Source organism: Sceloporus occidentalis, unplaced genomic scaffold (genome assembly GCF_023333645.1).
Source record: "Sceloporus occidentalis isolate IW3139 unplaced genomic scaffold, rSceOcc1.0.p SCAF_4, whole genome shotgun sequence".
Classification (NCBI taxonomy): domain Eukaryota; kingdom Metazoa; phylum Chordata; class Lepidosauria; order Squamata; family Phrynosomatidae; genus Sceloporus; species Sceloporus occidentalis.
Window position 1 is genome coordinate 188,014,134 of NW_028316984.1, and position 12,711 is coordinate 188,026,844.

Here is a 12,711-nt window from a genome sequence, read left to right on the forward strand (position 1 = left end):
CCTTCATAGAGCTTTAAAAACATTCTCTAGAGCTATTCCTTCACCCTCAGTCCCGTTTGTTATTTCCATGTTACAGCACATAATGGAAACCAAAATGTGTATAATATTCCCTATTAATCAAAAATATGGGAAATGTCATTTGCAAAGCAGGGAACATTTCAAGAATGACTGTTTGGCCATAGAGAATAATCCTAAAGATGAGGACTAAAAAAAACAAATTACAACAATAGTATCCCCAAACTGCAAAGCACTCTCATGCCAGTTGTCAATCATGTTTATGTAAACATTATGTAAATTAAACGGCACTATTAAGATGGAGCTATTTGGTGTGGCCCTTGGTTCATGCTGCATTTCAATCTTACCTGTGGTGCTAACTCATCCATTCTGTTAAAAAGTGGTTGCCACCCAAAGGGAATACATTTGGCAAATCCTCTAAGAAGCAAATGTTATGCTAGTTGAAATAAGTATGCACTGAAGGGCAGCAATGTTGGGCTTGGCCACTGGTCTTTCTGCCTAAGGGATTCTGGGAGTTGTAGACCAAAAAGGAACATTTGCTAACTTTAGGAGTTCATGTTTGCATTCCTGCCTGGCTATTTAGTACAGTTTACATGTGACAGAGCCAGTGATAGTTTAAAATGTTGACATATGGTTCCATCATCTTGCCCTAAAATGGGAGAAAGCTTGGTTGGAGAAGAGGAAAGTAAGTCAATTCTGATATCATTTCTTATTTACCAGGCTGGGTATTGTTGCTTATAGGGCTTTAATAGCTTTCCACATCTGGTAGTTCAGGGGTGGGTAACAGACAGAGAGCCAGTGTGCTGTAGTGGTTCGAACGTTGGACTACAACTCTGGAGACCAGGGTTTGAATTGGAAACCTGCTGGGTGACCCTGGGCAAGTCACACTCTCTCAGCTTCAAAGGAGGGCAAAGGCAAGCCCTCTTTGAACAAATTTTGAAAAAAACAACAACATGTGATAGGATTGCCATAAGCCAGAAACAACTTGAAGGCACACATCAACAAAACAACAATGAATACCAGGTGCTGTAGGCTATATTTCAGAGAAAGGAACTGGTGAAACCACATCTGAGTATTCCCTGCCTAAGTGACCCCTATGAAATTCATGAGGTCACTAGAAATTCACACACACACACAACTCCCATAGGGAAAGGAGGAATAATAATATGTTAAATCAAATAATTTTTACAACTGATTCTTTAAAGTTAATGACATTTTTTTCACAAGAACAGCTTTTATGGTTTGTGGGGGATTTTAAAACTACAATTAGCAGAAATAATAATCCACTTGATGAAACATATTCAGGAGTAGTCGTGTTGGTGGTGCAGCAAAATACAAGACAGTCTACAAAGGAACGAAACCTTTATTGCCCAGCAAAAATGCAAAAATTAATCATGCAAACCTTTGAAGATTCACTGGCTTCCTCATCAGGCAAAGATGTTAAAAATCATACAGGAGAAGAAGAGTGATGATGTTAGAGTCACAGGCCTACATTTTGTCTCAGATGTTATTTTTGTTCTCAGTTAAGATGGTCTAGAAAGGAATATCAATACAGTCAGAGACCACTCCCTTTCTTGGCCATGTGAAGACTGAAGACTGAAGACAAATGGCAATATAAAATTTCAGCTGAATTAGCAACAGAAAAGTAACTTCCCTTGAGATCCAAGCTACCCCTGCCCTGTGCAAAGCTAACTGCCCCTTTGACAAGGAACACTAACTTTCTCGAGGAGTCTCAGCGCTGTTACATCTGAAAAAACTTGTAGATGCTGTATAAACAAAACTTGGCAATTGTAGTTCAAATGAAAAAGTTTTACCTTTGTTGGAGGTAAAAATTTCAAAATAATTAAGTCCCACTCTATTTTCCTCTTGTTAAATTTTCCACGGTTGTGGCAAAATTCAGTACTGGTTGAGTCTCCCTTCCAAAATCCCAAATTTGTCCATATGGGTGGCTGAGATAGTGACACCTTTGCTTTCTAAAGGTTCAGTTTACACAAACTTTGTTTCATGCACAAAATTATTTAAAAATACTGTGTATAAAATTACCTTCAGGCTATGTGTATAAGGCGTATAGAAAACATAAATGAGTTTCATGTTTAGATTTGGTTCCCATCTCCAAGATATCCTATTATATATATATACAAATATTTCCAATATATATATATAATAATCTGAAATCCAAAACACTTATGGTCCCAAGCATTTCGGATAAAGGAGACTTGACCTGTATCTCCAAATCCAGGAAACATAGGACTTTATCACACAGGGAAAGTCAGGGGAAATCAGGAGTTTAAACAATGATTATCCCATGAATGTGCAATTGCGATTAAGATTTTCACACAATATCGCGATTTAAGAGCCATTATCCCTGGAATAACCAGGCGGTAAACAGCAACAAATCATTCACGGGATGAAGGTGAACAAACTGAAACTTAATCTGGACAGTTGGAAAGCAGAGCAGGGAATAGAGACTCAGCCTGTGTTGGATGAGGTTACACTCTCCCTGAAATCTCAGGTATGCAGGTTGGGTGTGTTTCTGGATTTGGATCTGAGCCTGGATGCCCAGGTTTTAGCTGTGGCCAGAAGTACATTTCCACAGTTAAAATTAGTGCACCAGCTTCACTCATTCCTTGAGAAATCAGATCTGGCTATGGTGACACATGCCTTGATTACATCCCGTTTGAACTACTGTAATGCACTTTATGTGAGGCTGCTGTTGGAATCTGCTTGGAAACTTCAGCAGGTCCAAAATGCTGTGGCCAGGCTTGCAACAGGGATCATGGAACTCCCCTGTTGAGACATCTGCACTGGCTACCAGTCTGTTTCCTGGCAGAATTCAAAGTGCTGGTTTTGACCTTTAAATCCCTAAACAGCTTGGGTCCAGACTGTCTGAAAGAGCATGTCTCTATAGAAGCCATCCCAAGACTAAGATCTGCAGGAGAGGGCTTTCTGTCAGTCGCACCACCTTCACAGGTGTGGTTGGTGAGGACTAGGGAGAGAGCCTTCTCTGTGGCTGCTCCCAAACTGTGAAACTCCCTTCCGTGGGAAATTAGGTTGGTCCCTTCCTTGCTCTCTTTTTGCTGATGGCTGAATACATTTTTGTTTAGGCAGGTGTTTGGTGGATGAATTTTACTTGTGTTGTAAATGCCTTTTATGGGTTTTACTTGTTATAACTGTGTTTTTAACTTATGATTTAATATTAATAATGTTATTGTTATCTTTTTTAGATTATTGTAACCTGCCTATAATCCCATTGTGGGAGAAAGGCATGGTATAAATCCTTGAAATCAGTACATAAAATAAAAATATCATGTGTTTAGTCATGCATGAGCTCACCTTCCTTGTGCATGAAAATCAAATCTTTCAAAAGTGACTCCTGCAGATCTTAGTCTTGGGATGGCTTCTGTAGAGATATGCTCTTTCAGACAGTCTGGACCCAAGCTGGACCCATGAGTGAAGCTGGTTAGTGTACTGAAAAGTGCTTTCTTTGGAGACTTCCCCCAATTACAAGTATATTCTATTATTCCTCCATTGAGCTCAAGGCAGTTGATATGGCTTCCATCTCCTCACTTTATCCTTACAGCAACAACCCTGTGAGATAGATCAATCTGAGAGACAAAGATAGAGTCACTGGCCCAAGGTCACCCAGAGAGTTTCATTGCTCAGTATAGACTTGAATCAGGACCTTCTAAGTCCTAGTCCAGCTCCCTAACAGCTACATCATACTGCCCTCTTTTATGTGGGAAAACAATATTAATGACAAATATTGCACCCTTGTACTTATTTAAGATGCCTACATTCTACTTGGCTTCCGCAGCAACCTAGCTCTGCACCTGATTGCACTCCAAAAGCTATTTCTCAAAAAGAAGTTTCTGATGTTCTTTTGTTATTTAAATTCAGCTAGGGTTCCCTCCACCCACAACCTGTTTGGCTAGTACTGCAGCCAAAAGTCATTTTCTCTCTGTCTCTTCACTTGTTTGGGTACAATATGTAACTTCCATGTAAATGTTAGCAGCAGCAGAGTCCATCTGCCCCTACAAATGACAACGGGATGATTTAAGCATTTTTATGACTTGAAGTTTTTGGCAACCTTTGTGTCTTCTTTTCAGCTCTTGCCAGACGTCTTCTTTTTAAGTTGGGGGTATAATTGATATTCTGCTGGAGAGAAAAATGGCACATGCAATCTTGCCAGCCATATTTTGGCCCCTGGTTCCTTCTAATAGTCTCCTGGCATTAAGTTCTTAAGAAATCTGATTATAAATGAAATGGCCCGATTTGTTAAACATGTAGTGATAGTGCTGAACATCTGCTTTACTGGTCTCAATGGCTCCTCATGGATAGTAATGCTGTACTTTTCCCCCCTTAATATTACTTTGTTCAGGGCTGCACAGAAACTTAACCTGTCCTCGAAGAGAAAGAAGCACCATGCGCCTTTGCTGCACTCTCACGACTTCTCCATCTATGCCACGAATTTTAGTGGCATCCTGCAGATGTGTCCTCCTCCAGCACCGCCATGCCTTTTGAGAGCTGTGTCAAAAGTCAAAGACAACCCAGGGATTGGAAAGGTATTTTTTAATCTCCTATCTTTTCATTGCCCTTCAAAAATGATTAAGTATCTGTAACTAAGACTAAATAGCAACCAATATCGTTGTAGTGGAGAGGTTGCCTAAATACTCTGTAGGCACCATCTTGTCTGATCTTTGAAGCAAAGCAGGATCAGGCCTGCTTTGTACTTGGATGGAAAAGAAATCCCTCCTCAAAATTAGGAAGAACTTCTTGACAGTAAGAGCTGTTTGATGGTGGAACGCACTCACTTGGAGTGTGGTGGAGTCTCCTTCTTTGGAGGTTTTAAACAGAGGCTGGATGGTCATTTTGTCAGGGGTTTTCTCAGGGCTCTGTCTTATATTAGATATACTCATGAAACACTGAACTATGCTGATTTAAACCCAGCTCAAAGGACTGAGATGGTCCACTTAGTATAGACCCCAAAACACCCCTAGCTTTTTGTCTTTATTTGGTTCTGCCGCAATTGGAAGAGCCCTTTGCAAGGCTCCCTGCGCAGTATGTCCCTTAGTGGGTCACAATCCCATTCCATTTCAGTTTTGAAAAGCCTTTTCACTGTCTGTTCTACTTTTGTGTAGACTTTACCCAGCCCACTGTCCTTTGCTGAACACATTATGAGTTAGATCTCTGTGACCATTTCCTGGGCATTCAGTAGACTGGATCCTTAGCTCCTTTTTTTCTGGAAGTGAATGTAGATTTTCAATATCCCAAAGTACGAATGGAAAAGTATGGCCTGCAGATTGCAGGCAGGTCCAAGATTGTTTTTGAAGCTTTCAGGCCTCCCTAGTATCCTTCCAATGCTGTTTTGCTCCAAAATGCCCCAATCTCCTTTAGGGCATTGATCCTAGACTTCAAGGTTCCTTTCTGTTGAACACAAGCTGCTCTTGAACTTAAAATGGCTCATAGGGTCCAAAATCCACAAAACAATGATACCTTTATTGGCCAACTAAAATGCACAAAATACATGTTGAAAGCTAAAGCTAAAGCTTGCAACATGTATTTTGTGCATTTTGGTTGGCCAATAAAGGTACCACTGTTTTGTGGATTTTGAATGTTATTGCATTTTGGTTGGCCAATAAAGGTATTACTGTTTTGCGGATTTTGAATGTTATTGTTTTTCAATGAAGGGGGGTTGCCTATTGCCAGCTATCATAGGCAGTGCAGTCTACTAGTTTCCCCTATCCCCTCCAGATTGCAGAGCCGTGGAGTGGCTGACAGAAGTGGGGTAGATGCAGCAGCCAAATGGGGATGCTTTCCAGTTGCCTGGTCTCATAGCCAAAGATGGGAGGACCTCCTTGCTTGGTTTCCCCAGCCTCTCCCACTTGCATGGCCACATACCTGGTGATATCTCAGTGATGCAGGCAGCCCTGAAAGTTTCCTTTCAGTTTGCTTCTCTTCTCTAGACATGTCAACAGACTGATGTGATTTTTTTACTCCTCCTCCTCCTCCTCTCTCTCTCTCTCTCTCTCTCTCTCTTTCTCTCAGAGCACTGAATTTCTATGTTGGATGTTACATATTTCCAGTGCTAGGCTGCAGTTGGCTACAGTCAGAATCCTATTGGGGCAATAGGGTATGTGTATTGGGGCAGAGTCTTTCTGAGTGTCTGTCTTTGGTAGGGAGCATTTACACATCTTTTGCTTGGGTAATGTAATGCCACCAGCAACAGTAGGACGGGTCCCTGCACAAATATTTAGGTCTAACTTTAGCTGTCTTCCTCTCTTTTCATGCCTTGGATTCCACCCATTTCCCCCCTTTATGTTGGAGTTTCCCACTGGCCATAAGGGTTGCACATATAGCTGGTGCAATTGAGTTGTTATACTGGTAAAGGTATTCTACATGGGCATATTTTCAGGCTTTGCTGATAAATCAAGAATGGTATTTCACAGCTGGTTGTCTATCACAAAGCTGCAATCCTTTGCTATGCATACTGCCAGAAGTTTCTGAAGAAATTATTGTTAACTATATAAACATATATGCAGAAAAAACAATCTGGGGGATTTTTCAGTTTGAGTGTGGAATCTAAACATATATGATTCCTGAGCAAATTATATCTCTATTGATTAGATTACTGTCATTTTCATTCAATTTTTTTTCCCTCTGGTGAAACTCTGTCTCAGAAAAAAAAAATCTAATCAAGGAGCACAAGAACTAAAGAAACATATTACAACTTGCAAGAATTTCCCCCCAGTGTATGTAACTCTAAATTACCTTGTCAGATGAAAGCTTACTCTGTGATTGAGCTACAGAAAAGGTTACTGCTTTAAACTTCAAAAACTGTGAGTGTTCTGGGAAAGCTAAAAAAGGAGTACAGACATGTTAACAGTTTAAGCACATTTATGGCAAAATTAATTCATGAACTCATAAAACTGGAAAGAGCTAGCTCAGTGTCAATGTCAACAACTAGATTTTCTGGAGGGCCACTTTAAGAAGGACCAAGGATGCATCTACACTGTAGAAGTAATACAGTTTGGCAATACTTTAAGTGCTGTAGCTCCATCCCATGGAATCTTGGAATTTGTAGTTTTACAAGGTCTTTAGCCTTCTCTATTAAAGAGTGCTGATGCCTCACAAAAACTACACATTCCAGGATTCTGTAGGATGGCACCATGTTAGTTAAAGTGGTGTTAAACTACATTATTTCCACAGTACAGATGCACCTTTAGGCTGCTCCTACACAGCAGAATTAATGTAGTTTGACACCATTTTAACTGACATGACTCAATTCTGTGGAATTCTGGGAGTTGTGTCACCAAAGCTCTGACAGAGAAGGCTAAATATCTCACAAAACCACAAAGCCCAACATCCAATTGCAGTGAGCCATGGCAGTTAAAGCAGTTTCAAAGTGTATTAATTATGCAGCATAGATGCAATCTCAATCACTACTTAGTCTTGGTCCCTACGAAATTCAAACCTGACCAGCCAGGAAGTTCCATTGACCATTATCTGTGTATGTTGTGTGCCTTCAAATCATTTCCAACTTACAGCGACTCAAAGGCAAACCTACCATGGCAAGATTTATTCAGAGGAGGTTTCCCCTTGTCTTCCCTTGAGGCTGAGAGAGTGTGACTTGCCCAAGATCACTCAGTGGGTTTCATGATGGAGCAGGAAATTGAACCCTGGTCTCCTGAGTTGCAGTGCTACACTCAGACCACTATGTCATGCTGGCTCCTTGACCATTATCTGCAGAGGTGCAAATGTGATATTAAAATAATGGCAAGAGGAGGACAACAGGCAAACTGCATACTTCTTTTCCTGTTTTTAAGTCTGTCCCCACCCTTCTTTTGCCACTGCCAATGAGGGGGGAAATAACTTTTTGTGCATTTTTTTTTTTTTGCTTTAAATCAACACATATGGAGAAAATGCACCTTTATTTTACAGCAGATATCCAGAAGCACAGATCTATTGAAAAATAAAGAACACCCCCCCCCCCCCCCCACACACACACATCTTGGTTGCAAAGGGAGATGCTTTATAAAGCTTCTCTCTTTCTATCTCTCCCCTTCTTTTCTTCTGGCAGTACTACTGAAATTTGGTCATGCCATTTGGCACCCTGTGAGTTTTGGTACTGGCTTTCCATCAGGATTTGTGAATGTTGTCCACCCCTGAGCTAAATTACTGTGAAACTGTAATCACGGTGATTTCTAACTGGGAATGTCAGTTTTGTTTTCATGTGCAAGAGTGAATAATTTCAAAACCTGCTTCCTTACTGGGCAGTATTGCAAGACCCCCCCCCCCCCCACAGGTTCCAATGATTTTCACATTTTGGGGCTTTTTTGTAAATTTTTGTTTCCATTAAAGTTGCTTTTTCCTGTCTTTTTTGGGAAGAAGCAACATTATGGCTCAAAATACACTATGTTCTATGAATAAAAATTATTTCTGTGCAAAGCTAAAGGTTTTTTGTGGGGGTTTTTTGCAAAAAAAGCAAGGGTTTTTTACTTTGTGCAAAAGAAATTTTTTTCCCAGAAGTCAGAAAAATGTGAAAAAAAATCTCTCAGCAGCTGATTATTTTCTTAACAAGTGTTTTCAAAGGTCAGACTACCCATTCTCATTGAGGAGAGGAAAAATGTCAAGTATCCTTTATATGCATATTTCATACTGCAGAGGTAAAGAGGGCATGCTTAATTTTGTGGCTCAGTCCCAGTCTTACTGTTATCTCAGCCCAACACTGAGTTTGTCCCCACTGCAAAACATTATGACTGTAGCTGTGGATATGGGAATCATTACATTTGTACTCAGCATATGAAACAAAAAGTGGTATGGCCACTCCTAACTCAAACCTCTGAAAGCACCAAGGCTCCAGAGTGGATTCTCTTGTCACATTTGGCCCCTCAGTGTCAACCACAGTTAATGTCAGCACATGAAGTGAAGGATGGATTTGGACGGGATCTGGGGGAAGGGAAAGCATTCACAGGTGGACTGTTTTCAGCATATTAAACCATGCTCAAGGGATTGACAGCCTTGTATCAGCATTAGGCCACACAGACACTCAGTAGAACATTTGTGGTCTTGTTGCCATGATGAACGTTATGCAGCTAATTACACATCTTGCTCCTGAGAAGTGCCAGCCTTTCAATGTTTGCATCAATTTGTCTGGAACCTGGTTAAAAGGCAATGATCCATCACAGTAGATTTTTTTCTTTAAAAAAAAAAAGCCTGAATCATTTTTTGTGTGGTCTCATTGGGTACTATTACATTTAATGTCAGAGTAGTAGGAAAGATGTTTGAAAGCCATTTAATATTGCCACCGAAAGAAGTTAGATTATGCTCAATTTCTGACATTAATGTGCTACTTAAGATAATTTATCAGATTGTGGTATTAAGAAAAAAAAGACATCCTTTTTATAATGGCTGCTGTACTGCATTCTAATTTGTCTTCCCATGCCCCTTCTAGAGTAGTAAGGAGCTTTTCCTTCACATGCAAAATTGTATTTTTAATGGGGTACCATGCAGAACATGTTTGTTAATGCAGCATCACTTACAACAGGAATTCTAAATGCTTGTCTTACTCCTAAACTCCTGTCAGCTATCTTATTTTATTTTTTTAAAATCCACAATAGTTATTAGAATGACAGAATCTTTTCACACCAGACAGTTGAAGGCTCTGTGTGTGTGACAGGGATGTGGAAGAGAAGCTGAAGCACTGAAGAGGCATGCATAAAGAACTTGAATCAGACATCAGAGTACTTGGAAAATCACGTGTGTGGCCTTCAGTCAGTACCTTAAAATGTCATTTGTTCTGTTTTTATTTGTGGTGACTCCTTCCCATGCGCTAACATGATTTACTCATCCTGTAGACATTTTCTTAAGCTCCTTGTGTGCTCTAATTTCTCTTTATGATAAGTTGTTTGATGGATAACAAATAGCTACTTAATTTTGTCATCTTTACTACCACTTGTTTCCTAATGACTGTAATTCCATTTGAAATATAAATCATCCAACTTGCTGAGAGGACTTCTGTCAAGCCCTGCATTTTGGCTGAATCTTTCTTTTTCTTTCCCTTTTACTGAATGGCTCTTGGAGAATATTAGTGATCTCCCTCAGATAATCAGTTAAGTATGCATAACTAAAAAGAACATATCCAGGGGTAGCTGTGTACAATGACATGCAAACTCCACAAAACAGTGGCTGTTAAAGTACACTGGGGTGACATTTATGTACTCTTACAGTAAGACTATGCAGTCTTACCGAATACAGAACAGTTACAGATTCATAACTCTAGGTTACAAATCCATAAATGCAATACAGAATGCCAGCTAATAATAATAATAATAATAATAATAATAATAATAATACAAAACAAACAATAAAATAACAACAAAACAATAAACAACAGAAGAAGAAATAGTAGAAGTAGTGAAGAAGTAGTAGTAGTGCAACAACACCAAACCATTTTGCATCCATTATGTTGAATAAATGATTAATGCACACAGAAACACATGAGACTCTCCACTTAATACATAGAAGAGGCAAAAGATGAGAAATTACAGAGGGATACATATTTTCTTTCTATTGTGTTCCCACTTTGAAAAAATATATAATGGTTTTTGTGTACTCCTTTGGGGGAAACAGAGAATCAATTCTTGCTTAATAGAGGCCACATTCTAAAGAGAACAATATAAAACTGGTTCTTTTAGGTTCTCTCCAGAGAGTTAGATAGTCTCTCCTAGCATAGCAATTTTTGCATATAAATTTGCGGTTACGTTACCAGTATGGAAGGCATCTAAGAACTATGCACAGTAAACCAATTTTGCAAGGGTTATATGTCTGTCAGTTGCAATTAAATCCACCAAACATTTTAGCTGTGAACTAAGGCTCTAACTGCATTGTTATGGTGGCATGACCTATTTGGTGTGGGTAATTTAAAGTGGAGACAATATGAAGCACAGAATAAACAATCAGGAAGGGGATTGATGAAATCTTTCCCCTCCAATTGCCTCCTGAACACTTTATCATAACTATTCTCCCAATTTGGAAAAAAATCAACTGGGGAAAAGTGGTTGGGGGTGGGGAGTGATGGCAGAGGATTTAGTGCCCTTTTGCTGCCATTGGTTTGCATCTCTGTAATTCATCTGTAATTAAATCTCAGAAAAAGTAACTTCTTTGACCACAGGTCACAGAACCTCACATCTAGCACAATGCATTCACAGGTCTGGGTTCTGGCCCCCAAAAAGAAACTTCCCCAGGCTCGAGCCAAAGTTTTCCTCATTCCAGAAACATACAATAATTCTGTACTTGGTGTTGTGGCCGGACCTGCCAGAGTGGAAGAATAGAAGACTTGTTCCCATCTTTGCCTCTATTGACCCTATTGCTCCTTAAGGCAGACTGCTTCCCATAGGTTCAGTACTGTGTGAGCTTACAAAACAAAAAATGATTACTGATCACAGCTGTTTTCTTCCATCCCAGGACCTTCTTTTTCCTGGCTGCTGAGGGATATAAGGCAGTGCAGGCCACTGGCAATCTGACTCTGACTCAAGGAAGCCATAGCCCTGAGTTCGCAGGATCTGATAACAGGGTGATTTGTAGTCTCTCATCCATAGGGTCTTCATCAATTGAAGCTGACTTGACAGCAGTTCATAACAGTAACAAAGCCACTGGCAACAGAGTGCCAGCAGTGGGCCAACACCAAGGGGACGATCATTGGGGAGACCGAGGGGAAGAGACAGCAGCTTTCTCTCAGATTAGAACAAGTTCTCACAATTTGGGTGAGAGGCAAAGTCTGCTAAAACAGTGCCAACCACAATGAGAGGATGGATTGACTCTGTTGAGGACACTGTTGGGGCTAGTGCCTAGGTGAGAGGCATTGATTGAAAGAAAGAATTCAAGTTACTCAGGTGAGAGCTGGGTAGTCAGCCCCCCACATTTACAGCTTTGACTTTTGCGGATTTGATTATTTGCGGATTTGATTAATATGTTCTCTCTAGGAATCTCTAAGTCCCCCAGAGCAACTCTGCTGAGGTAGACCATAGAGTTGTGCTGGAGGAGCTAGGGATAGCTAGAGAAAATATTTCTATGAGTATTTGTAGGTCCTCCAGTGTGATTCTGTGGTCCACTTCTGGAAGATGGTGACCACAGAGTTGCACTGGAGGACCTTGAGATTCCTAGCGAGGTGTCCTCTCAGGTTAAAAAAAATACTATTTTTTTATTTGCAGCTTCTCACTTTCACATGGGCCCTGCTCCCCTAATTCCAGTGAATGTGGAGAGCCCACTGTATTATGATAAATGTGTGTGACTTGCTGCACTGGCACCCTACCCAGGGCATAGCTTGATGCCACACTGTGTGATTGGCCCATGCTTATTCAGCCCGCTTTGGGAGTGGGCCATGCAGACAATGGGCTTTTGATGTGCTTTTGGAAAAAGCAGGTTTGACCCGCTTTTTCCTGCCCACCTGTTTCTCCCCACATAATGCTATTAGAAATCATGGAGAGTTCCTACCAATAATTTTAGACTTTTGACCCTCTAGATAGGGGTGGGCAATTGTCACCTTATGGCAATCCTATGAATTTCACAAGGTTTTCTTAGGTAAGAAATATTCAGAAGTGGTTTGCCGTGGCATTTTTCTGAAATAAAGCCAAACAAACCAGCTGAAGTCCCTACAAACCAAAAAACCCCAAGATATAAAACTAAACCAAACCAAAC

The 12,711-nt window shown here is 40.3% G+C and overlaps 1 protein-coding gene across 1 annotated transcript in view; it reads left to right on the forward strand.

Annotated features, from left to right (window-relative positions):
* KIF26A (kinesin family member 26A) overlaps positions 1-12,711 on the forward strand; it is a 236,799-nt gene that overhangs the window by 174,986 nt on the left and 49,102 nt on the right. The window contains exon 5 of the mRNA XM_089522653.1: positions 4,394-4,577. Coding sequence (XP_089378779.1) covers positions 4,394-4,577 — 184 coding nt within the window. The remainder of the gene's footprint in view (positions 1-4,393; positions 4,578-12,711) is intronic.